At 36.8% G+C, this 24,591-nt stretch overlaps 1 protein-coding gene across 1 annotated transcript; it reads right to left on the bottom strand.

Moving 5' to 3' along the window:
- Positions 1-412: 412 nt before the first annotated feature.
- On the bottom strand, positions 413-23,372 carry LOC134746247 (membrane-bound alkaline phosphatase-like). Its single transcript, XM_063680579.1, has 8 exons — positions 23,272-23,372; positions 16,639-16,940; positions 8,816-9,008; positions 6,458-6,627; positions 2,975-3,145; positions 2,443-2,608; positions 1,723-2,046; positions 413-791 (listed from the first exon to the last, which is right to left on the bottom strand). The coding sequence occupies exons 1-8, from the start codon at positions 23,315-23,317 to the stop codon at positions 487-489; spliced, it is 1,677 nt and encodes a 558-aa protein (XP_063536649.1). The 5' UTR covers positions 23,318-23,372; the 3' UTR covers positions 413-486.
- Between the last annotated feature and the right edge of the window lie 1,219 nt (positions 23,373-24,591).

Genomic DNA, 24,591 nt, shown 5'->3' on the forward strand with positions numbered 1-24,591 from the left:
TCAAGACCAAAAAGTCACCCAGTTTAATGGGTGACTTTTTAGAGTACCTCTCTTTCTCTTTGCAGTAGTGGTAACCAGAAATAGAGAGAGAAGAGAGAGAGAGAGGGAGAGAGAGTAATTTTACAATGACGGGTAAATTTTATTAAATATTTACCCGTAAACGTAAGTTTAGTCATTACCACAGTAAACAATGCATTCCTATGAAAACTTACACAACTTGCGAAATCAAGTACAAATGTTGCAGTAATTGATCCAATTTTATGCTCAATATATGTGCCATTCTCAACCAAAAGAGTACTTATTGTCTGTTGTCAATAAGGCGCTATTTCCATATAGCTTCAATTTGAAATCAACCTTATCGACAAGCGACAATGTGGTACATTTTGGTTGAAAACATCACATATACCTACTGTTTCTTAAATAGAAAGGCAAACAACAGCATAACCTCAAAACACAAGAACTACTCGTAAACACCTTAAATCTAAACTATAAATAGTATAAATACTTAACACTAACAATCACAGCCAAAATACTTAAACTAACCAAACTAGGTCTATTCACCACCGCGCCAGACGGGTATAACCGTCCAAACCTTGTCTTTAACCTGCAGTTCTCATGCTGGTCTTCTGATAAACACATGGCGTAAGCCATGAGGTGTGGGACTACGTTTTGCTCGTAGCTGGCCGTGAAGAGGTGTTGCCACGGCCCTCGTGCGAAAACCGCTACATCCTCGCCTCCGTGGGTTTCGGAGTCGAGTGGGACAAGGCCGGGGTATGCGTAGCTGACGTCACCTGAAAATTGGGATAGATTTAGTTTCGGTTGCATCAAACTGTTTGTCACCGTTAAAGAGTTCGCCAAATTTTATTGTATGGAAAGTTTCATAGTAAACCGCCGCGACGCGCTGGGTGACGTTGATCAGTCTGTTAAGTGTGTATTGTGCAACCGGCACTTAGTATTTGATAACGTAAAAAAAATAAGTATGTTGATTGCAATATAAATATAATTTGAAGTGAAGTTTCAGTTTTTTAGGTAAATATAATGTTATGAAAAACCGGCCAAGTGCGAGTCGGACTCGCGCACTAAGGGTTCCGTACTTTTTAGTATTTGTTGTTATAGCGGCAACAGAAATACATAGTCTGTAAAAAATTCAACTGTCTAGCTATCACGGTTCATGAGGCAGTACAGCCTGGTGACAGACAGACAGACAGACAGAAGGACAGACAGACGGACAGTGGAGTCTTAGTAATAGGGTCCCGTTTATACCCTTTGGGTAAGGAACCCAAAAAACTGCAAAAAATCTACGTTTGTTGTATGGGAGCCCTACTTAAATATTTATTTTATTCTGTTTATAGTATTTGTTGTTACAGCGGCAACAGAAATAGATCATCTGTAAAAATTTCAACTGTCTTAGCTATCACGGTTTATGAAATACAGCCTGGTGACAGACAGACAGATAGACAGACAGACAGGTAGAGAGACAGACAGACAGACGTACAGAGAAGTCTTATTAATAGGATCCCGTTCTTACCCTTTGGGTACGGAACCCTAAAAACTATCCTATGTCCTTCCTCAGGCCACAAACTATCTGAGGTTCAGTGGTTTAGGCATGAAGAGGTAACAGACAGAGAGACAGAGATACTTTCGCATTTATAATACTACGTAGGGGTGATTATCAAAAATATTACTACCTACTACACTTCAACAAAGTTTAAAAATACTCACGTGCCATAAACGCCTGGTGCAAAGTTACATCCACCCTCTTCCCATCATCCCCAATCGACTTCCCCATCCCGTTAGCATAACTAATCGTCGTATATGGCTTCCCATCATCCCCAGTCGCCGTATCCACAGCCCCTAGTATATCATTACCCCTAGAAGGGTAGCCAGCTACAGTCATAGTATGGGCGTGGTCAGAGGTCACGACGATCAGGGTTTCTTCAGGGTCGGTCAGGTCTTTGGCTTTCTTGACCGCTTTGGAGTATTCCAAGGTTTCGTCGAGGGCGAGGTGCGCGAGGCTGTCGTGGTGTGCGTGATCTATTCTTCCACCTGGGGATAGAATTTTACTTTAATATGTGAAGTTGAAGAAATTTGACCTTAATTTATTTAAACTTTACTTAAATCACTTCAATTTTTAATAACCATTATGTTTATTTTATTCTTATGACTACAGCCCTCATCTTCAATAAACAAAAAGTGTCCTTTGGGACTCCTCAGCATTTTGATGACCACTTCGGCCTTTTCCTCGAGCGTGGACTGGTTCTGCCTTCAGGGTTAAAAGGTTGCACCGACTTGTAGGGCTCTAATCTCTTTGGTGTACTTCAGAGAAACTCTTCTATTACCCATCGTTGAACAGTTGGTGTAAAACATTGTAGTTAAAAAACTAAGCGCTTGCCAGCGCTTGTTTTTATTCAATCTAGTACGAAAATACCTTATCATTCTCACCTTCAACAAACAAGAAGTATCCTCTGGGACTCCTGCTCAGCATTTTGATGGCCACCTCGACCATTTCCTCCAGCGTGGGCTGGTTCTCGGCCTCAAGGTGGTAGGACATGTGGTCGTCTTGGAAGAGTCCGAGCAGGTATTCGGGTAGATCTTCGGAGTTTGACACCTGGAGTAAAGAAATTTTGTATTAGATTCAGTGTGTATTTTTGATGTAACCATATAATAAGATATGTTTGTTGATAGGTTTCAGTGATTTGATAGCGATGTTTTAAGTAAATAATCGGCCTAAAGGGTTTTCTAGTTGACCATCCGTCACAAAAGGCAGACTATTATTTCTGGACCAAAAGTTCAAAAGTTAGGACTTTCTTTAGGTGATATTTTTTGGAGTTTCAAAGCTATTATTTTAGAATATTTCACATTAGAAAAAAAGCAACGGTTAACTTAAGTACCGTAGTTCACGCTGTTTTTCGACAAATCTTAAACCTAGACATAAGGCATTTTATCAATGATCAGTAAAGAGTGCTGTTGTTACCTTCACGAGCTCGCTCCTATCAGTAACGTATTGGTGCGTCACGTTCTTCTCCGTCTTGTCGATATGCCACAACTCCGTGAGGTCCAGTCCATCTAACCGCCTACCGGTACTGTTCACCAATGGGTTCTGTATTTTGGGTTGGAGCTCGCGTCGGCCTCCGCCCATTATTACCTGAAAAATTGATAAAGAGCGATTGCAGACGTGAAGACAATTAAAACACATTTTAACTACTTTCGGTTTAAAAATATTTATTCCCTAGAATGTAATACATATTCACTTAAGAGGCCGTAGTCGATTTTGGAGCAAAAATTTTAAATTGATAGTTTTAGTCGTTGAAATTATACACGTTTTGTTACGTAATATCTAAATAACAAGTATTGGTTTCTATTAGCACGTGTTCTCATCTTGCATTTTAATAATGAGGTCGCAAGCGTTAAAAATTTATGGTGGTAAATTATACAAATTGATGTATAAAAATAGTTTCAACAAATGTTGTAGATTGTTTAAGTATCAAAATTACGTTGAAATTAAGTCGATTTTCAGAGAAATTGTCACCTGTTTTGAAGTAATTTCTGGAGAAAATTGATTTCGTCTAACTTTCATTTACACTACTTCAAAGTCATAATAATAAAAATGTAGTCTGATAAACGTCAAGTACAGGATATGTGTAATACAAAATTACCATGTTTAGCCGTCCAAACTTTACGAAATTTACAAATAAGAGCGACAAAATCAGTGCTTTACGCGCGTTTACCTAAACGTCCATCAGAAAAGTAAACATTACTAATTTAGTGAGTCTGTTTTCAACAAATTGATCTGATAAAAGGTAAGATAAGAAGATGCGCTAATAGAAACCAGTACTTGTTATTTCAATTAGGTAACAAAAGGTGTACAATTTCACCGACTAAATCCATCAATTTTACATTTTTGCGACTAAAATCGACACCGGCCTCTTAAATGAGAACATACAGATTATTCTATTATAGGTAGTATATACAGTGATAGCAAGCAGCATTCAATAACAGAATTAGTAGATTTATTTCATCATCATCATCATCATCATGTCAGCCGATAGACGTCCACTGCTGGACATAGGCCTCCCCCAAGGCTCGCCACTCCGACCGATCCTGTGCCGCTCGCAACCACCGAATTCCCGCGACCTTCACCAGGTCGTCGCTCCATCTCGTTGGAGGCCTACCGGCAGATTTATTTACATGCTTATAATCAAGTATGTACTAACTATAAAGTTAAGTGCATTGTAATAACACACAATTGTTTAACATATTTTAATGGCAGCCTCACCCCGGTTAGTGAATGGTGCAAGTAGTCCTTAGGAGGATATAAGAGAGTTCACCCATGACTCAAGCCCTAGACTCACTTCTTGTATTTTTAGAGTGTAATTGTCCCATAGTTGCAAAATGTCCTGGCTGAACACGTAAATATTACAAGAGTCAAGGCACTAATTTTTACTCATCAACATCATTAGCTTGATATACGTAGAAAGCTAAGCACAGGTCTACTCTAACTAAGAGAAATTTACTGTTAGAAGTGTTAGAACAAATTAAATTATTTACAGAAAATACTTTAATTTGTTTTTGTTTTAAGTAGAAACACTACTATATAAATTATAAACTGAAATAAAGGTCATATACTAAGAAAAAGTGACCAAGGCCTCCAGTGCCCCAGGCTGAGATCGAACCAGCGTCCCCTGCTATCGCGGCAGGTGCCTGTGCCATTCGGCCACTGGGCCACAGCGGCATAGGTCGAAATTTTCCAAGTATATGCACTTGTTACTGAAAGCTAAGGCGCCCCCTGGCCATCCCTAAGGTAGAACAGTATGGAGGCCTTGGTCACTTTTTTAGGGTTCCGTACCCAAAGGGTAAAAACGGGACCCTATTACTAAGACTCCGCTGTCCGTCTGTCCGTCTCTCCGTCTGTCTGTCGGTCTGTCACCAGGCTGTATCTCATGAACCGTGATAGCTAGACAGTTGAAATTTTCACAGATGATGTATTTCTGTTGCCGCTGTAACAACAAATACTAAAAAGTACGGAACCCTCGGTGCGCGAGTCCGTCTCGCACTTGGCCGGTTTTTTTTATCAAGCAAAACGTCTGCGAACGATGCTTTTAAGCTTAGAAACAAATTATTATTAATTATTATTAGCTTAGAAATAAATTAAAAATATAATTATTAATTATTAACAAGCTTAGAATTAAATTATTAATTAATTAATTATTATTACAAAATTACTCATTTATGGTAGAAATATTGGCTGTATTAGGTAAGGTCTTGGTAGCTTAGATGGCAGAGCACTGGGCTAGCGATGCGGTGGTCGTGAGTTTATGTCCCACCCAAGACTTCTTCCGCTCAATCTTCCACTTTTAATTTGTATCTAAGCATAATATACAGGTTTCCTTACGATGTTTTCTATCATCGAATAACGGCTGATTAAAGAATAACAACGGATATGTCGTTTTAGGGTAACCATTTTTGTCTGAAAGCCTTACCGCTTTGTTACCAAATTACAATGTTAAATTACATTTACAATCGGGACTATCGCGGGGGTATCTGGTCACATATTAAATGTAATTTAATGTGTGTTCAAAGCGCGAAGGTTTTAAATGTTAAATTACAATGTTTTTCTATACATGAAACCAAGCACATTAAGTAAACAAGTAGCGAGTAATTTAATTATCAACGCTTTATGACGTCTGTTCTCACATTGAATTTGCTACACATTGAATTTGCTACACATTGAATTTGCTACACAATGCTTTAGTAGTAGTAGTATAGTAGTAGTAGTAGTAAACTCTTTATTGTATAAAAATACATATGCCAAGCATGTTCTCTAGTCGTTCGTATTATTATTTTGTGATACGCATATATTATTTCGTAAAAACGAATACATTCTTAAATTGTTCTCTTTGATATAAAGGCGCTAAAGTTGTTTAAAATGCTCCCCAAGCGAACTTGCATTAGTATTACCTAAAGTTAACATTCAATTTTTAGGGTTCCGTACCCAAAGGGTAAAAACGGGACCCTATTACTAATACTCCGCTGTCCATCTGTCCGTCTGTCCGTCTGTGCGTCTATCCGTCTGTCCGTCTGTCCGTCTGTCTGTCACCAGGCTGTATCTCATGAACTGTGATAGCTAGATAGTTGAAATTTTCACAGGTGATGTATTTCTGTTGCCGCTATAACAACAAATACTAAAAAGTACGGAACCCTCGGTGCGCGAGTCCGACTCGCTTTTGTCCGGTTTTTTTATTAAATGATACATGGTATAGGAGTTAAACAACAACTTTACCCCCTTATAAAACAAATAACTATAATTATATTACTCATTGGGGCACCGTTGAATAAAAAGTTACCTTAAACTGCCATCCCGGGTTGTTCATAATCATAACCAGATGTGAGCGATATCTCTACAGACTCCCAGTTACTTTCCGACTTGTACATCTCCACTGAGGGTCACACTAGTTACCTTAAACTGCCGTCCCGGATTGTTCATAACCAGCTGGTGCGCTATATCCCGACAGCCGAGCTGAAGGCATTCATCGGGAACGTCCGCGTCGCACTCCCAGTTACGTTCCGACGTGTGAGCGTACATTCCCGCCGGGGAGGCGTGGGTTATACGCGTCGTAGTTACTAGACCTGAAATTAAGGGAACAGACTAGGATTAGTATAACTAATTTTAATACTTGATTTGGAAAGCATATTGAAGGTTATCGATATATCGGTTAAAGTCTTATCGAGCCGAACATTTTTCTAACGCTCTCGATGTTTAAACAAGAAACTAATTAAGTGTAAAAAAAATCAGTTGAAGTCTTATCGAGCCGAATATTTTTCTAACGCTCTCGATGTTTAAACAAGAAACTATTTAAGTGTAAAAAAAAAACCGAAACTTACAAAAAAAAAATTAAAATCATAACATTACATAAGTATCTACATTTTTAATAAATAGTCATTGTACATTTTAGGAAAAATGTGGATCTATATGAAATAAAATTCAACATAATCGATTGTTAGAATCTTATTCTTATCCCTTACGTCCGAACGCTACTTTTCTACGTCACAACATCATTATATAAAATAGAGATATTTTTATAAACTGCAATAGATGTCATATATTAAAGAAAAAAGTGACGAAGCCCTCCAGTGGTGAAGGCCAGATTCGAACCGGCGTCTTATCTCGGCTAACGCCATGAACCCCTAGCCTAGGCCACCTCGCCACGGCGGTACCCGTCCCAATTTCTCGACTATATGCCATTTTAGTAAGACTAGGCGTCTTTGACCACTTTTTCTTTAATATATGACATCTATTACAGTTTATAATTTATATATAGTAGTGTAGTCACACTACTATATAATGTGTAATTTTATAACCCAAAATAGATTAGGAAATAAAACAAGTTGAATTATAACGTAATTGTGTTTTTTAAGTAGTCACTTAAAAAACACAAATCAAAATATTTAATAAAATAATTTGATTTGTTTCCAAACTTGTTCAAAGATGTTTTTATTTAATTTACGGCACACGGAATACTCGTATCTATAACGTGCAATATAATCTAAATTAAAGTTTGATATACACGAGGAAAAACCAACGGAGTCTTCAATACACCACGGCACGTTTATGGAAAACGTTGTCCAAGAACAATGCACGATAAAGCAATCAAAAAAGGAAGAAAAACAATAAATATAAAGTATTTGTTATCTATCTATTTACACTTGACGTCAATTTACTTAACGCTTTCATTTACTTAGTCATCGAAAAGCAATAAAGCATTTAAAATGAATGACTTAACTTTTAAATCATTATGCTGTCTTGTTCAAAGGTAAATTTGTATTATTTAGGAGTCACTTTCTTGTAACGATTATTAAATTATGACCTTGTTTTAATACTCGTATCGCAACGCGTTTAATTGTTTTTTAGCATTAAGTTCCAAAAAGGGTCAGTTATTTTTGTTGCCGGTGCCTAACCAAGAGACTCAGTGCGGAGGTGACATCGCAATGGACGTATATTGGTATACAAAAGACGAGGTCATGTCTGATTGAGAGTTTCGTTTGTGGCAGTTTATTTTGATACCTACACCTGGCCGTCTAAATATGGAGCAGGACCCAGATTATAATGATATACAAGGCATTGTAGAGCTGACCCTTTTTTTACTGATGGATTGAACCCAAACTTTATGAACAGCTGGGGAATTATAGCTCTTTAATAAGCTTAGTGGCCACTAAGCTATAAGCTATAACTCGATATTGCTCACACATCTAGACCGCTCGATAAGATTATCAATAGACGTTTTATCTATAGGCAAACTGTGGACTGTCTAACCTGGAAGATGCTCGGCAAACCGAAAAAGGGCGCCATAAATTTACTTTGCATTTTTCATTGGAACAAGACATCTTCATTTTAGCAAAAATGGGCGTATTTGGGAAGTAGTCCTCCCATGATGACCCGAAAGGTCAGGATCGAAGTCAGTTGAAAAATATGATTTAAACCATATACCCAACAAAGAGTAATAGAATGAAAAGAAGAAAAATAATAATTATCAACATACCCTTGCGCCAATGCCCACTCCCCTATAGATGAAGCCCAGTTGCCCTTATGAAGCTGTGGGCAGCCCTCACCACGTTTCCACAATGATTAGTCTGCACTTCTTCTGTTATCTATAAATCTGGTATACTCACCAACATCTAATGCTTTCTCCAACGCTCATTGTCCAATAGACCTGACCCGATTCGTTTATAAACTGCGAGCTGCAGGCTGCCCTCATCACGTTGTCAACCACTCCAATGACTCTTGACACTTCAATGACTTCGTTCATAATCTACTCACCAACATCCAACCCTTGCTCCAATGCCCACTCCCCAATAGATGTAGCCCAGTTGCCCTTATGAAGCTGTGGGCTGCAGGCGGCCCTCGTGACGTTGCCATCAAGCCCAATGACTCCGTACTTCGTCTTTACGCCAGTGAGGTAAGATGTGGCGGTGCAAGCAGAGTCCGGGACTTGAGCGTCGAGACAATAAGTCTAGAAAGAAGGAGAAGTCAGGTTAGAGCCATCAGGCTGTATATCAATACAGGCTGTATTTTAGTCACCTGCAATAATTTAAGGGGTGAATTTATAGGTCATATTGAGCAACTTTTGCTATGGGACCAACCCCTAAATCGCTTGAATGTACTAAAAACCTATGATTAGCGGACTAGAAAATACGAAAAGCTGTATTCAGGAGATACAGTTAGTGGTTATATATATTGGAACATACTCTTACAAAAGCAAATAATTTACGCAATCACATATTATTTCTGAATTCAATACTTTTGATGACTTTGGACATTATTGCGATTTTGGTCGACCTCTTGGTATTTGACAGTTAATTTTGTACATAGCAGGTTTTTTTCTTTAACTTTACACATCTTTTACAGTCAATAAATCTTCGCTTTAGCAATGTCTCAACCCAACTTAACCTTGTAAACGGTCAGCCATAATTAAGTGGCAACATGATAATTTCCTTCCAGTTTCCTTCCTTGCATTGTAACATTGTAAAACGAATGTCACGCTTACGCTGTCTTCTCTTCTCTGCCTAATTGTTATTGTATCTTGCGAATCGCGAAATAAGACTTTAAGGACTTAGTAATAAGAGTCAGTGTCATCGATGATTTTAAAAAATCTTAAAAACTTGCAGAACGATCAGATAGGGACATTTTACAAAGTGTAATAGATGTCATATATAAAAGAAAAAGTGACGAAGACTCCAGTGGTGAATAATTTGATTTGTGGCCAAACTTGTTCAGGGACCTTTTACGATGACGAAAGGTCATGCTTACGGTGATAACCGAGTAATGGTAAAAGGTTTGCATCATTTACAGATCAGCGCCATTTCTCAATCAGCATTTGATAGTGTAATCTTGTAGGTAATTGTTTTTCGCTTCATGCTAATCTTGCCTTGTATATACAGGTACCGAACGTATTTTTTTTAAAGTTCGCTAATATAGCTATTATTGAGTCGCTTAACTTCAAACTTAAATAATTAACTCAACCCTTATGTTAAATTAATTATTTAGTTAATCTATAATTTAATGATAGATTTTAGTAATTTTTGCTATCCCCAAAATTTTTTTACCTGAATGTAAGCGGGCGGGGGTTTTACATCCACCAAACTTGTTATTTTCGACTGAGCTGTTACTTAAATTTGAACCATATACATATGGGAAAATTGCTTTTTAAACAGGCTTGTTCATGTTCACTTATTACGGAGTCAGTTGCAATATCATTAGTAGCCGCTGCATAAAAAAAACAATACCTTATGTTTAACAAATGGGTTTAAGTCCAAAAAGTCACAACAGAAAATTCCAACTACATATAAATAAAAGCTTGTAATAATAGTTCGTTTATTCCATTCACATTCATGCGTCATATTGTCAATAAATCGGCAACAACAGACGGCACTCACGAAGGTTGGCAAAATTTGGAGCGCATGGGAAATGGCGATGACGTCAGGAGACGTGCGGACCTGCGCGGAAGTTCCTTGAACGTGGCCACAGATTATATAAATACGTGGCAGTCTGACAGATATTGTGACTATTGTTGGAGGGTTTGATGTATACCTGTTAACACTAACAGTAGTAAAGTAATATTAGGGAGTACAATTTTCACTTTAACAATTCGTAACATAAAAAAATTTTGGAGCTCAAGAAAAATGGGATTTTTTCAAGGGTTCGCAAATGACACCCTGGAAATAGTTTCAGGAGTGATTGATCTTACGCTACGGTAACCGCTTGAGGCGGGATGTATGCTTATTTGCCACCGTAGTACCGTTAGTATTGGAACAAAATGGCGGATGACGTCAGGCGATGTCTGGCCCTGCGCGCGAGTTCCTTGAACATGACATTGCGATATTACACGTAGGCTGTTTTTCATCTTTTATCCAATTTGTACACCATTGTATAAAATAAAAAAATACAATTACCTATATAAGTTGCGATCCCTAAAAGTCAATTCAAACTTACAAATGAATTATTTTTATTTTTTGTTTACATTTAAACATCATTTACTCAAGCATCGCACTCGTACTTATTGCTACGAGCGAATTACGCGGCGAGTATTAACATATCAATAACAATAGTAGATTGTTAACCGAGGGATGAAATGCACTCACTGCGGTCGAGGTAGTTTGGTGCTCGAACGCAGTGAGAGCGCCAATAGTCCGAGACTGAAATGGTGCCATTCACCCGAGTTAAACACTACGTTTCATTTCGAATACGAGAACAGTAAAATACATGTGTATTTAAACATGACTAATAAGTATAAACTTTTATATCTAGTATTTCTTGAGGAATTTAGGTAAAAGTATCGTAATTTATGGAATGGGGAGTTAAATATCAGAATGGAAATTGTACAAACAATCCATTTAATATCAAATTTTAATTGATTATCGTAATAAAGAAGAAAAAAAGTATTGGGAAAGTAAAATGCTCTAGTGCAGAAACACACTTTTTAGAAAAACAACTACCCACTTTCAGAGCATGAGAAATGAAAATTCGTAAAGTTCAATCAAGAGTGGGTTTCGCCACTCTTGATTGCATATATTATGAAATAAAACTATGAAAACGGATTATATCGCGTATATTGAATTTATAATACATCCCGACGTTTCGAACTCTTTACAGCGTTCACCCGTTGACCACGAACGCTGTAAAGAGTTCGAAACGTCGGGATGTATTATAAATTCAATATACGCGATATAATCCGTTTTCATAGTTTTATTTCATGAGTAACTATCGCGGTAACCGAAGACAATATTATGCATATATTATATTTAATTTTTTCACGGTTCTGCGAATAACAACGGTCGACAATCTGCTGATAACGACACACACACTTACTGTGTTAACTTGCATTAGATAAATTAAAAATCCATTTTTAAATTACGAGTACTTACATTATTTTTTTAGCTTTACCTATCTTTATAAACGGTCAGAGTTAGACCAAGATAAGTCTGCAACGATTTTGATAGCACGCGCAATGCAAGTGTTATTTTAAACATCAAACTTCTATGAAATTATGACGTATAAATAACACTTGCACTGCGTATGATATCAAAATCGTTGCAGACTTATCTTTGTCTAACTCTACTCCTTTTCTATTAACTTGTACGATTAAATCATACATAACCTTAAACTTAAACGTTTCTTCTAATGTATCCTTTTATTCGATCAATGAATTTACAGATTTAATTTATTTTTTAATTTATCCGCCGCAGCGGCCGAGCACCTCAAACGGCGCAAATATGCTGCCATTGATTGTGGTTGCATGTTTGAGCCGTTTGGGGTGGAGACCCTCGGGCCTTGGGGACCCGGAGCACATGGTATATTTAGGGAGCTAGCGAAGCGTCTCATTGATGCTACGGGTACCAGAGGGCTGGTTACTTCCTTGCTCAGAGAATTGGCATCGCAATTCAGCGCGGCAATGCTACCAGCCTTCTGGGCACCTTACCATCCGGCGCCGAGCTAGCTCCCATTTTTTACTTGTAAATATATGTAGATATTTTTAGTTAATTTAATTATTTATGTTTTTATATTTACAGATAAAATGGAAAACAATGACTTTCTTATATAAAATAATTGTGTGTATACTTTTACTATATGACATTAACGTGTTTGGTCATGAACCATGCCAAAATATTAAGTTTTATATGATTAGTTTTAGCAATGACATGTTTTTTGACTTGCTAGATGAAACGTTCTCTTGTTACTTGGCCAAATAAAGAAACTTGAACTTCAACATAAGTTATATGGACATAAGCTGTAGGTAAACAATTCTCCACAGAAGGGACAATTTGTGTTTTAAAATCTATGTATGACCCGTAAGTGACATTAGGTAATTAATTGCCTTAATTACATCTATATCCTATTGTATAAGCTGCTATTGGCCTACTAATGATAAAACGATTATGACCAATCACAGTTATCTTTGTAATTAATATAATTAGGTGAATGATCGATTACGAACGGATTATATAAAATGAAAATCAAAACAAAGTGCTAACGATTTCAATACTTTTTGGTTCTTTCTGTGATCGGCAGTCCGGCACAGATTGCACTTATTTTTTTGGACTAAATACCATAATGGAATGATTTTAAAGATAAAAATCGTTTGTTTTTGAGAATTAAAGAGAGCAGTGTCACTTGTTGTGTTGTAAGTAAGCAGTGATCCAAAACGGATAAACAGTTATACAGATAAAAAATGCAATTGAGGTTTTTGCGTGGTTAAAACTTGTTTGGCAATAGATTCCGAAACATTTAGTAATTAAAGTAGCTTCATGTGTAAATTAAAATATACTATTGTTATTTATTTACACAATAAACAAATAGAGCGATAAGTTCGCCTTTGTACTTTCGATTGTGTATCTGCTGTTCTCTATCCTTCTTTCGAACAATAAAGTGTTTACTTAACTTACTTAAATACCTATTCACTAAATGAGCTTAATTAACTACAATGAAAATTAGTAATACCAAGGTAATATGGTCATTTTGGTAATCCTCTCTATTATAAAAGCGAAAGTATATAACTGTCTGGCTGTTACCTGTCCACGCTTAAGGGGCTACCTGAGGTTTTCATCGATTTTTGACAAGTTTTGAATCGTATCTCCTACTTTTGCACTACATATAGAATTATAAGACAAGCGGCTATCGGTTCTTCAATCTTTTATCTCCATTTTTGTCTACTGGATTGTGAAAAAAATGAATACTTATTTATTTATGATTGTTTTAAACATTGTCTAAAAAAACACTGTTTTCGTATCTCGATTGCTGTGAAAGATCTTACTTATACGAAATCTACATATTTCGGTTCGTCTTAGACGTCTCTAAAAATTTGTCTAAGGTTTTAATTTTAAACTAATTAACACAAAAGTTATGGCCAGAAAACCAGTTTTTTGCCCTAAAATTGTTAAACTTTGATGCCAAATATTTCGAAAACAATGAACTTTGAAGTAAATATGGGATACTATATTGCTAAAATCCGTTGCTGTTAATATGATAAGCTACAAAAAACATTAGAAAACTAAGGGATTCAAATCGAAGGTCATTGGGGCATGGGATCCCCTTAAACCGCCGAACCGATATCGATGAATTTTGGTATGGAGATAGTTTGAGGTCCGAGGAAACACATAGGGTAGTTTTTATCAATCAGACGAAGTCGCGGTCAGAAGCTAGTACACAATAATTCGATTCTCGTGTTCCTGTAGATAAACTAAAATGTATGGGCTTTAATACCCTTAGTTTCTGATTGAACCTTGGGAAGGCAGTTATATTTTTATATTTAGTCTGTGTGATAAAATTATAACTTGAATGCACACAAGCTATAAATTTGCTATTCATATGTGAAACTACTTTTGTTTTACGATCTGTTTATGACTCATTTGCTACATGTATGACTGCAGTTAATAAAAAACCAGACAAATGTGAGTCGGACTCAAACACGAAGGGTTCCGTACCATTAACTATAAAAACGGTCACCCATCCAAGTACTGACCCCGCCCGACGTTGCTTAACTTCGGTCAAAAATCACGTTTGTTGTATGGGAGCCCCACTTAAATCTCTATTTTATTCTGTTTTTAGTTTTTGTTGTTATAGCGGCAACCGAAATACATCATCTGTGAAAATTTCAGCTGTCTAGCTATCACAGATCACGAGATACAGCCTGGTGACAGACAGACAGACGGACAGACGGACAGACGGACAGACGGACGGACAGACGGACAGCGAAGTCTTAGTAATAGGGTCCCGTCCCTTTGGGTACTGAACCCTAAAAAGAATGTTTTTTGTCACGAGTTTCCTTTATTTCAGCACTAATACACATGGCTCTTGCTTTACTTCCTTATTTTAGTGCATCATAAATTAGTTAAAAATCATTGATGATTTGAGAAAGGAAATAAAGTCAGACCAAGCTAAATCTGGCCAGACTTTGCAGTGACAAAGTGTGGAGGGTCATAAAACTTCAAATATCAAAATATTTCATTTTTTGTGGCACTCTTAAAATTTGTTACGTAAAAGTCGACGCAGAAGTATATAGCTTAGATGGACTTCATGGACTCTATCGGACTAGATATAACAATTAGGTTAATAAAATTATTCTTAATTATAAAGCCTGCACCTGCCTTAAGGCATTATGTCCGCCATTTGTACTTATTATTTTATATGCAATTAAGTATAAATAAAAAAAATACAGTCAAGGAATTTGATTTGATGATTTCTATCTATACCATTTCGTACCTTATGACCTGGTGTGTGCCTGGTGCCAATCAATATTAAAGCCACTAGGGATCTCATAATTATTGTCATTGTGATTAGGTACAGTCAAGTGTATATTTATGGGTGCATAAAACTTACTCAAAAATATTTGCCATAGTTCTTAATTCGTCGACATAAGAGCTCTGAGACATATTTTTGAGTAAGACGTGTGCACCCATATTGTTACACTTGACTGTACAACATTGTACATAAGTAAATCAAATTCCTTGACCATACAGACATTTGGGGCATTTTCTATGAAAAGGGACCTTATTGTCGATGGCGCTTACGCCGCACAGCGTCTCGCGGCACTGTATTCATATCGGAGCATCGTTAATAATGGCGTAAGGGCCATCGACAATAAGGTCCCTTTTTATAGAAAATACCACATTTAAGCTCGACAAAAACTGCATCCAATCTCGTAGGTAACTGTACCTCGATCGTGATCGCTCTAATAGACAATCGCATCTGTTTTTACCAGAATTCAGCACAAAGCTTATGTAATTGAGTGTACTAGTGCGAACTTCCTTATTGGAATTACCCGATGGCGGAAGAAATATACAGTTAAGTGCTATAAAATTTTGGTTCCGATTGGGTTTCTTTTTGGTATACTTTCAAGGGTATACACGGCTGCACATGGGTAAAAAGAGGTACACTCTTCTTCTTCTTCTTCATCGTCGTTCTCTCATGACTGAGTATCGTGACCAACAACTATATTCCTTTATATATTTAACGCGATCAAGGGCTATGTGGGCTGCCCTCTGCCACATGCTTGTTTAATGGAATCCGACCATCTTGCAGGGGCTTTTCCTCTAGCGCGCTTGCCTTCAACTTGTCCCAGTATGATGTCACGTTCGAGGCTGTGGTGTGGCGATCGCATTATGTGCCCAAATAATCTGAGAGCCCTCTCCTGGCAGATTGTTGAGAGTCGTTTGGTGATTTTTAGTTCTCTCAGAAAAAGAGGTACAACATAAACTTAATTAGTTAACTCTGAACGACAAACAGTAGTGAAGGTGACGTTCGGGTGTTTACTATAGCTACATTACTGTTTCGGTGTCGTTGTTGCCGCCGCCATATCTTTCAATTTCCTCGATAAAATGAGTGACGGAATGAACGTCGTAATCGCGGCAGTTATGCGGTGGCGAATGTCATGCCTTTCATGCTTTTGGTGTTGGTTTACTAGTCTGTCTTTTTGCATGTAAACTATTACTCTACTTTGAAAAGTCAAAAGGACTTGTTTCTCTATGAACACCAAACAAAAAAAGCCCTTTTGAAAACACAGTCCTCATTTATTCACGTTCCATATTTTCGCCACCGTTGTATATTTAGCCAACAGTGCTACCAAATGATTAACTTTTTTTACTTACCTTAGCCAATCCAGTAACAGGAAATCTCTCGAACTCCAAAACGTTTTCCTCTCCCAGCCCGTTATTCAGTTGCCCACCAAACGTCCTCGCCGCCATGACAGTAGCCAGGGACATCCCATCACCAACGAACAGTATTCCATTATGAGCTTTATTGGTATTCAGTGTTTCTGCTATTTTAGCTTTGATGGTACTCTTAGCTGCTTTTTTCCAGTAGGAACCATGCTTTTCTTCGGCCGGAATGTAGGCTGGGTTCATGATGGTATCGAGAACTTTTTTTGGTTTTGGTGTGATGCCATCTTGGCCTGTAAATATAAATTAAATGTCAGTTTTGGTTTATATAAAAATAGGTGTTCAGGGTTTTTTTAAACTACGTACAGTACTGAAACGTCAGATAATAAAATTAGACGCCGATACAAAGGATAATGCAGGAGGACAGATGGACAAAACGAGTCACGACTTGGAAAGGACTGCCTGTCAAAAGACACCAAGAAGAACCTGTAGAAAGATGGATTGACGAAACAAAGAAAACATCAGGCAGAAACTGGATGTCCACGGCAAATAATAGAATTACATAGAGAAAAATGGACGAGCCCTTCACTCGCTGAGTTGTTCTTGATAATCCCTATAAGTTTAATTTGCATGTACTTTTTTATGAACCTTACATTATTAAGGAAACAAAAGACTATAATATAAATATAATATACAAAGGATAATTGTGATTAAGTAGATATTTACAGCTTATGATAGGTACGAGTTCGTTTTAAAAATTTAACCTTAACCCGACGATTTATCAGATAAGGTATTATACGCACTTTTTAACCAGAGAAAAATGGACGAGCCCTTCACTCGCTGAGTTGTTCTTGATAATCCCTATAAGTTTAATTTGCATGTACTTTTTTATGAACCTTACATTATTAAGGAAACAAAAGACTATAATATAAATATAATATACAAAGGATAATTGTGATTAAGTAGATATTTACAGCTTATGATAGGTACGAGTTCGTTTTAAAAATTTAACCTTAACCCGACGATTTATCAGATAAGGTATTATACGCACTTTTTAACCATTAAGTATATAAATAAACAAAAAAACGGATTATCTGTCTATCTAAACGGATTATCTACGTACTGAATAGGAGATAAAATAAGTTTTTGACAAAAAAATCATTTTTGGTACAAGCTTTTATCGCTGACTGTACTTTTCTTTCCACAGGTAACTAATACTCATCGAGACAATTCTAAAAACCCCAAACACAATTAGGTTTCGTTGTTTTATCTCAGAGTTCCTATGGCCACCTCCTGTCTCCATCATCAGATCAGCTCGATGTAATAACATTGCATTTTCACCTGACTTACATATATGTATGCAAAATTTCTGCTTCATTGGAAGCCGGAAAGTGGGTCAAATTTAACTTGCAAGATTTACATACATACTCGTATTACTAGTATATTGCAAGTTAATAAAAAGCTTGTAAAAATAAGGTAAAATCAAACAGAACTGATACACTTTTTTTTTTCTTCAAAATAAATTGATCTAATACGCGTTTTTTTACCTCCTGTTAAACTGGAGTAGTTTCGTAATTTAAAGAAATTTGTTTATGGTGTGAAAGATTTTTGTATGTGTGAAATTTAAATAATATAGTTTGCATCAAGGCGTCTCTACGAGACCACTTAATATCAGTTTTAAATCATTTTTATCCTTAAGGTAAAAGCCTTATATCTGTTGTAACCGTTTTCAACTTCCTCAAGATTAAAAGGATAAATGAACGTCTTAAGAAGGAAGTCAACTTTTGCCACGTTACGTAGGAAGTTATATTTATCCTTATATTTTGTAATTTGTAAATACCACTCAGATCCATTGCAAAATTAGGGAAAATTGTATAACGGCGACCAGGCTCGTGTGACTCTTAATCAGTCGAATAAAAAGTAACCGTGGCGGTGATATTATTATTATGTCTGTTTACTAAGATGGATCCAGTCGATGACACGGTTAAAGTTGTCAAATAGATTGTAGATTTAAACAAAACGTCGAAAATGAGCGGCCGTGACAGTGACGCTTCATTCTAACGGTCCAATGCACAATGACTACATTACCAGTGGTGGGACATTCCTCATTTCGGGCAAACTCGGCTCGCTCGGCTCAGCATTGCTCCGAGCAGGGTTGACACATCTTGACGTCGCTTTGCGTGCACGACCACAGATTAGATAAGATAGTGACTTGAATTTTGACAACCTTAAATAGCCGAAAGGGTTAGTGCCATACATTAGAAAGGGACAGCATGATTCGACCGTGAATAGCTGTCAAACTTCGGGTTTGTAGTTCTGTGACATTACTGCACGCCAAGAATATTATCATTATTAACAGCTCTATTTAGTTTTAATGAGCTGCAGAAATTAAATTAATAAGTTAACAACAATGTTGTTCTTGAGTAATTGAACTAGAGATAATACTTGTATTATCGGGATTAGATCACAAATAGATAAAATAAATTTAACATAACATAAAGTAAATCTAAGCTAATTTTCCATTTTCCACTGACTTGAACAAAACAATGTGAAGGAGTGTCATTATAAATGTGATGTTTTCTTAGAAATTAGACATGAATGATTTGTCATTGCAAATGTCATGCAGGGTTAACTTGGTCCGACTATTTTTATAGGATTAATATTATAGTATAGTATTTATTAAATAATTTTATGGTTTAGACTCACTTTTAGTCACATTAACATTCTTGTCTTGTGTTAACATCTCGCGCGAGTTACTAAAAACAAATGAGTATAAACCGTAAAATTATTTAATGTTAGTATGTCTCACAACGTCACAACCGTTTAAATTCGGTTAGTTATTCATTATTTGAGTTTTACCGGAATAATTTTCGTAGGCAGATTTTTTGGGCCAGTATAAATTCCCGTGTTTCCTGTTATCTGATAAAACTACTATAGCTCACTAATTCACTCAAAATCAATATAATTTTCATGAAATAAAACTATGAAAACGGATTATATCGCGTATATTGAATTCGCGATATAATCCGTTTTCATAGTTTTATTTCATGAGTAACTATCGCGGTAACCGAAGACAATACAATATAATTCTCGTCAAACGCAATAACCCCATAGCACAGGGCGGACACGCTATACATCAAAAATCACTTGCGTTTCTATGTGTAAACGGCACGTCTGTACACGCGGCATGCGTCATTGTGTGAGTAAGTTGCTTAAAAATAGTACTGAGCGGCCGGCAAACGGCCGTCAATCTGGTGTCGCGGGGCGAGGTAATTCGAGTCGGGGCGGGGCGTGGCCGTTCTGTATGATAATACTATATTACTTATTCTGTGCCCATAGTTACTTTTATCCCGGTAGGTACACCTAACTTAAATGACTATACGAGTAAATAGGCTGGCCTACAACTCTTGAAGAGTTTCCTAGTCCAGTCACCAGATCCAGATAGGAATTGACTGGCCTAGAACCAGTCTCTCAGAAATCGGGGAAAAAAAAAAGAAATCCGGCGAATTTCCCGAAAGGCCATTTTCCCTTTCGGGAAAATGGCCTTCAACAGAAATTCGATATCTTCTGATGAGTGTCGTAAATGTTACGATTCATTGACCAGATTAACGTAATTACATAATTATTATTCTATTTTGATTAATGTGTCTAGTCTTCTAATCACGTTTAGGTAACCTGACTACTTTATTACAAAATTAAAATCAATTAATATCAATTTATCAATGTCACGTTCGTTTTTTATTCATTGATGTAACATCTTAATATTTGGTTGAGTAATCTGCTGTTTTTATTTTATTGATATCATAGATTTGGGTATAGTTTTTTTTTTTACTTTAGTTGACTTAATAATATTTTTTTTTATGAAATAGGAGGCAAACGAGCAGACGGATCACCTGATGGTAAGCGATTACCGCCGCCCATGGACACCCACAACACCAGAGGGGTTGTAAGTGCGTTGCCGGCCTTTAAGATGGGAGTACGCTCTTTTCTTGAAGGTTTGAAGGTCATATCGGTCCGGAAATACCGCAGGCGACAGTTCATTCCACAGTTTAGCTGTGCGAGGCAGGAAGTTTCTAGAGAAACGCACAGTTGAGGACTGCCAACCATCTAAGTGGTGAGGATCTGAGGATGGTAATGTTGTCGCGTAGGGCGATGAATTTTAAATGGGTAAAGATATAGGTAGGTAAATAAGTAGTGTGTGTGCGTCAAGCTCAGTGTACCTTATCTAGGTTTTACCTAAGTCGCGATTTGCAATTATTAATTTAACTTTCTCTTTTGTGTTTCGAATTTCTCCATATTAAGCTATGTTAAGTACCTATACTACCTATGTACAGTAAAACAGGGTGGCATTAAAAATGCAGAGTTGACTTTGTAATTTCAGTGATAAGCAGTCATATTTTTATGTGGAATTTGTGGTTGTAGTAAAACATGAATTTATAGTAGAACTGGGTAATCTAACTAGTTACACGAAAAGCTTGAATAAAAACGAATAATTTAAATTTTGGCCCTTGTAACACTATAAGACAACCCCAATTTTTTACAATGTCACTATTTTACGATATTTAATACCCCATGTTTGCTATATAGTATGAAAAACAAAATAAGAAATAGGTCAAGTGAATTGTATTAAAAAACGTCAGGCCTTTACTGGATTTAGGTACGTAACGTAAGAACTACTACACTATTGCGCGAGAACACAAACTTATGTAAACATCAACAAAATCATAGATGAACCTTATGTAACTGTGGTAAGGTTGAAATTAGCCTATATTAAAGTAGCCGGTGGTGTAAATCAAGAATGGTTATTCCGTAGACATGCTCAATTGAGTTAATGAACTCCGGACAAATCCGCTGGAAATGTGTTACATTTGTGGTGGATTTCCATTTTTAACCTCGAGTAACTTTAACCTAACACCTGCACCCACAGACTGAAATACTTCGGTCACATACCTCGCAGAGATCCTGAGAACTTGGAGACTTATGGTGATGGGAAAGGTGGACGGCATACGGCCTAGAGGTCCAAGTCCAACGAGATGGTGTGACCAAATATCCGCTCAGATGGATCTTGGATTTCACAAAGCAACCGACAGGGAGAAGTGGAGAGCTGCCGTAGGGAAAGTAGCCGGAGTCACGATCCTCAGCAGTGAGGGATCAACTTAGAAGAAGAAGAAGAGCACCCACAGAGGTGGGCCAAAACAGTCACGGTGTGGGTGCCGCAAGATGGGCGAGCTGGCAGGCGCAGGCGGAGATGGCGGGATGACCTGGACGCATATCTCAACTACTGGCCGTAGATTTCTCGAAACCGAGACGGATGGACATCAAGGGGAGATGCCTTTGCCCAGCAGTGGAACACCTTGTACTTGCGCATTTTCACTTAAAAGTGTACCATTTACTTTTTTAGACAATCCATCGACTTGTGGGTTATTTCTACTCAGAATCACGAGGACTATCAATTTAAAAAGAAAAAAAATATGTCCCCAAAAAAATTTCAGTTTTGTAACGCATTTTCACATACATTTTGTATGGACCGTTACAAAACTGACACCCAAAAATTGTATGAAAAACTGGGGACACTTTTTTTCTTTGTCTCATTCAATAGCACTCGTGATTCTGAGTCTAAATAACCCTAAAGTTGATAGCTTTTCGAAAAAAAGTAAATGGTACCATTTTTTGTGAAAACCCCCTCTTAGGCTATTACTTATAATAATAATATGTGCCATTTTCAACCAAAAGGGTACTTATTGTCGCTTGTCAGTAAGGCGCTATTTCCATATAGCTTCAATTAGTAATCAACCTTATCGACAACCGACAATGTGGTACCTTTTGGTTGAAAACGTCACATATAGTTTTTAACCTATGGTGGGCCATATAAGAAAAATTGGCTCTGAATGGTATTAAAAATAAAATTGATTTTGTTTCATTTAAAATCAAAAGTGACTTGGAGGTAATTTGTAGTAGTATTAAGTCCGTTGATTTTTTGTGCATTATATCGTCAGGTGACAACCAAAACTCACTTATTACTAAAAAATAAATAAACAAAAATCAACCTTAGTTAGGTTAGGTTATATGGTTCACTATGGCTAATAACTTGTGGTAGTAATTAGTGAGTTTTGGTTGTCACCTGATGATATAATATATACTTACCTATAATGTGACTTTATGTATTTAGCCGATACATATATTCGTAGTTATGTGTCATGGTGTGTTTTTTATTTATTTACGCGACTTACATTTGTTTTTTATTTTGTTTATTTATAAAGCAGCAGTATTTCACTTTTATTATGTACATTTTAAATGTTGAAACTTATAATGAATACCTATTTAATTTTTAAATGTATTTATTTTATGATCTTTTTTTTATTTTTAGTTTGTTTCAAGGACAATTTCTTAACATAAAAAAATAATATGTTTACCCTGAATTGTATTAAGTATTTTCTATTTTATTTATAATAAATAATTTTAAATTTCACACATAATAAAAAAAAACAATTAGTACATATTGTTGATTTCATTTTTAGTGATTCCTGTCTTTCGTAGAATTTCTTCAATCCAAACCAAATCACATTTATATTTTTTCAAAATATTCCTACATGAAAACACACACTTGCACAAACACGCACGTACCTGAGCACACGGCGACAACGAACACCAATAGCAATAGGCGCGCCATCACTGCCGTCCACTCGCGCGCACGCCGCTTTAAGACTGCGTCTGTAACGACACGAAGGCTTTCTGAGCATGGTTGAGGAATTGTTTTCAACAAGGGATTAGCAAGATAATAGAGAGCGGGTTGTCAGCACGTTGACACCTGTTCATTAAGTGTGTGAAAACTGTGAAACATAGTCTGTATGTTAAATATGGGCATTTTTTTTTTAATTTGTAAATATATCTTCTAATACCATTTTTATTTTGAATTTGTGTGACGGTAAGGGAATACACAAAACGAAAAAGGTATGAAAATTTTGGGGACCTTTGTTTTTTGTTAGGATCGAAAGAGCTCGTGATTCTGAATAGAAATAACAAAAAACACAAATTAAAAAAAAGTGTATCATACAACTGTAAATAAAATGGTAGGAACTATATTATACATGTTTAGTAACTATGAGAAGTATTAGAACAAATTAAATTATTTACAGAAAATATTTTAATTTGTTTTTATTTTAAGTAGAAACACTACTATATAAATTATAAACCAAAATACTCGTAAATGTCATATACCAAGAAGAAGAGCGCTAGCGGGCACCATAAAAAATGACTCACGTTAGACCGGGCCGTGACCGGGCCGGAGCTTCCGGCGCTTCGTTTTCTATGGAAAGCATCACGTGATCACCTGTCATGTCCGGCGCGGTCACGGCCCGGTCTAACGTGAGTCATCCTTAAGCCTTCAGTAATAAGTGCTTTATACTTGGAAAAATTCGACCTATGCCGCTGGGGTCCGGTGGCCGAATGACAGAGGCACCTGCCGCGATAGCAGAGGACGCTGGTTCGATTCCAGCCTGGGGCACTGGAGGTTTGGTCACTTTTTCTTGGTATATGACATTTATTTCATGTTTAGTTACGTTTAGGAAATAAGATTGGGTGAAATATTTTCACCTACGTCAAGAAAGCTTGAGGGATTTTTTTTAGCAAGGGTTTAGGGATATAATGGATATACTCTCATGTTTATAAGTATACAACTTAAGCATGTTCGTATGCCTATTTTTAAATGTATTTTTAAATGACATGCTCTAGTTGTATTGTATTTGTATTGTGTGTCTGAGTGTGAAGTAAAATAAATAAACTATAACATCTCACTGTTTTTAATTACTTACCCGCCGTTCCCAAGTACCTCACTCTTCCATACGAGCGAAATGCACGCACGACTGACATCTTACTCAGCGTACTACGTAGGCGAACAACACGTGAACGCGTATGTAAGTTGGCTGACAATGCAATATGTGGCTT

Source organism: Cydia strobilella, chromosome 12 (assembly GCF_947568885.1).
Source record: "Cydia strobilella chromosome 12, ilCydStro3.1, whole genome shotgun sequence".
Lineage (NCBI taxonomy): Eukaryota > Metazoa > Arthropoda > Insecta > Lepidoptera > Tortricidae > Cydia > Cydia strobilella.

Bases quoted from the DNA above. Each gene is read 5' to 3' on its own strand.
- LOC134746247 (XM_063680579.1), bottom strand. From the start codon at position 23,317: ATGGCGCGCCTATTGCTATTGGTGTTCGTTGTCGCCGTGTGCTCAG. The intron at 6,628-8,815 runs GTGAGTAGATTA...CCTTAATTTCAG, and splicing joins GGAGCAAGGGTTGGATGTTG to GTCTAGTAACTACGACGCGT. The intron at 2,047-2,442 runs GTGAGAATGATA...TTCTATCCCCAG, and splicing joins ATACTTCTTGTTTGTTGAAG to GTGGAAGAATAGATCACGCA.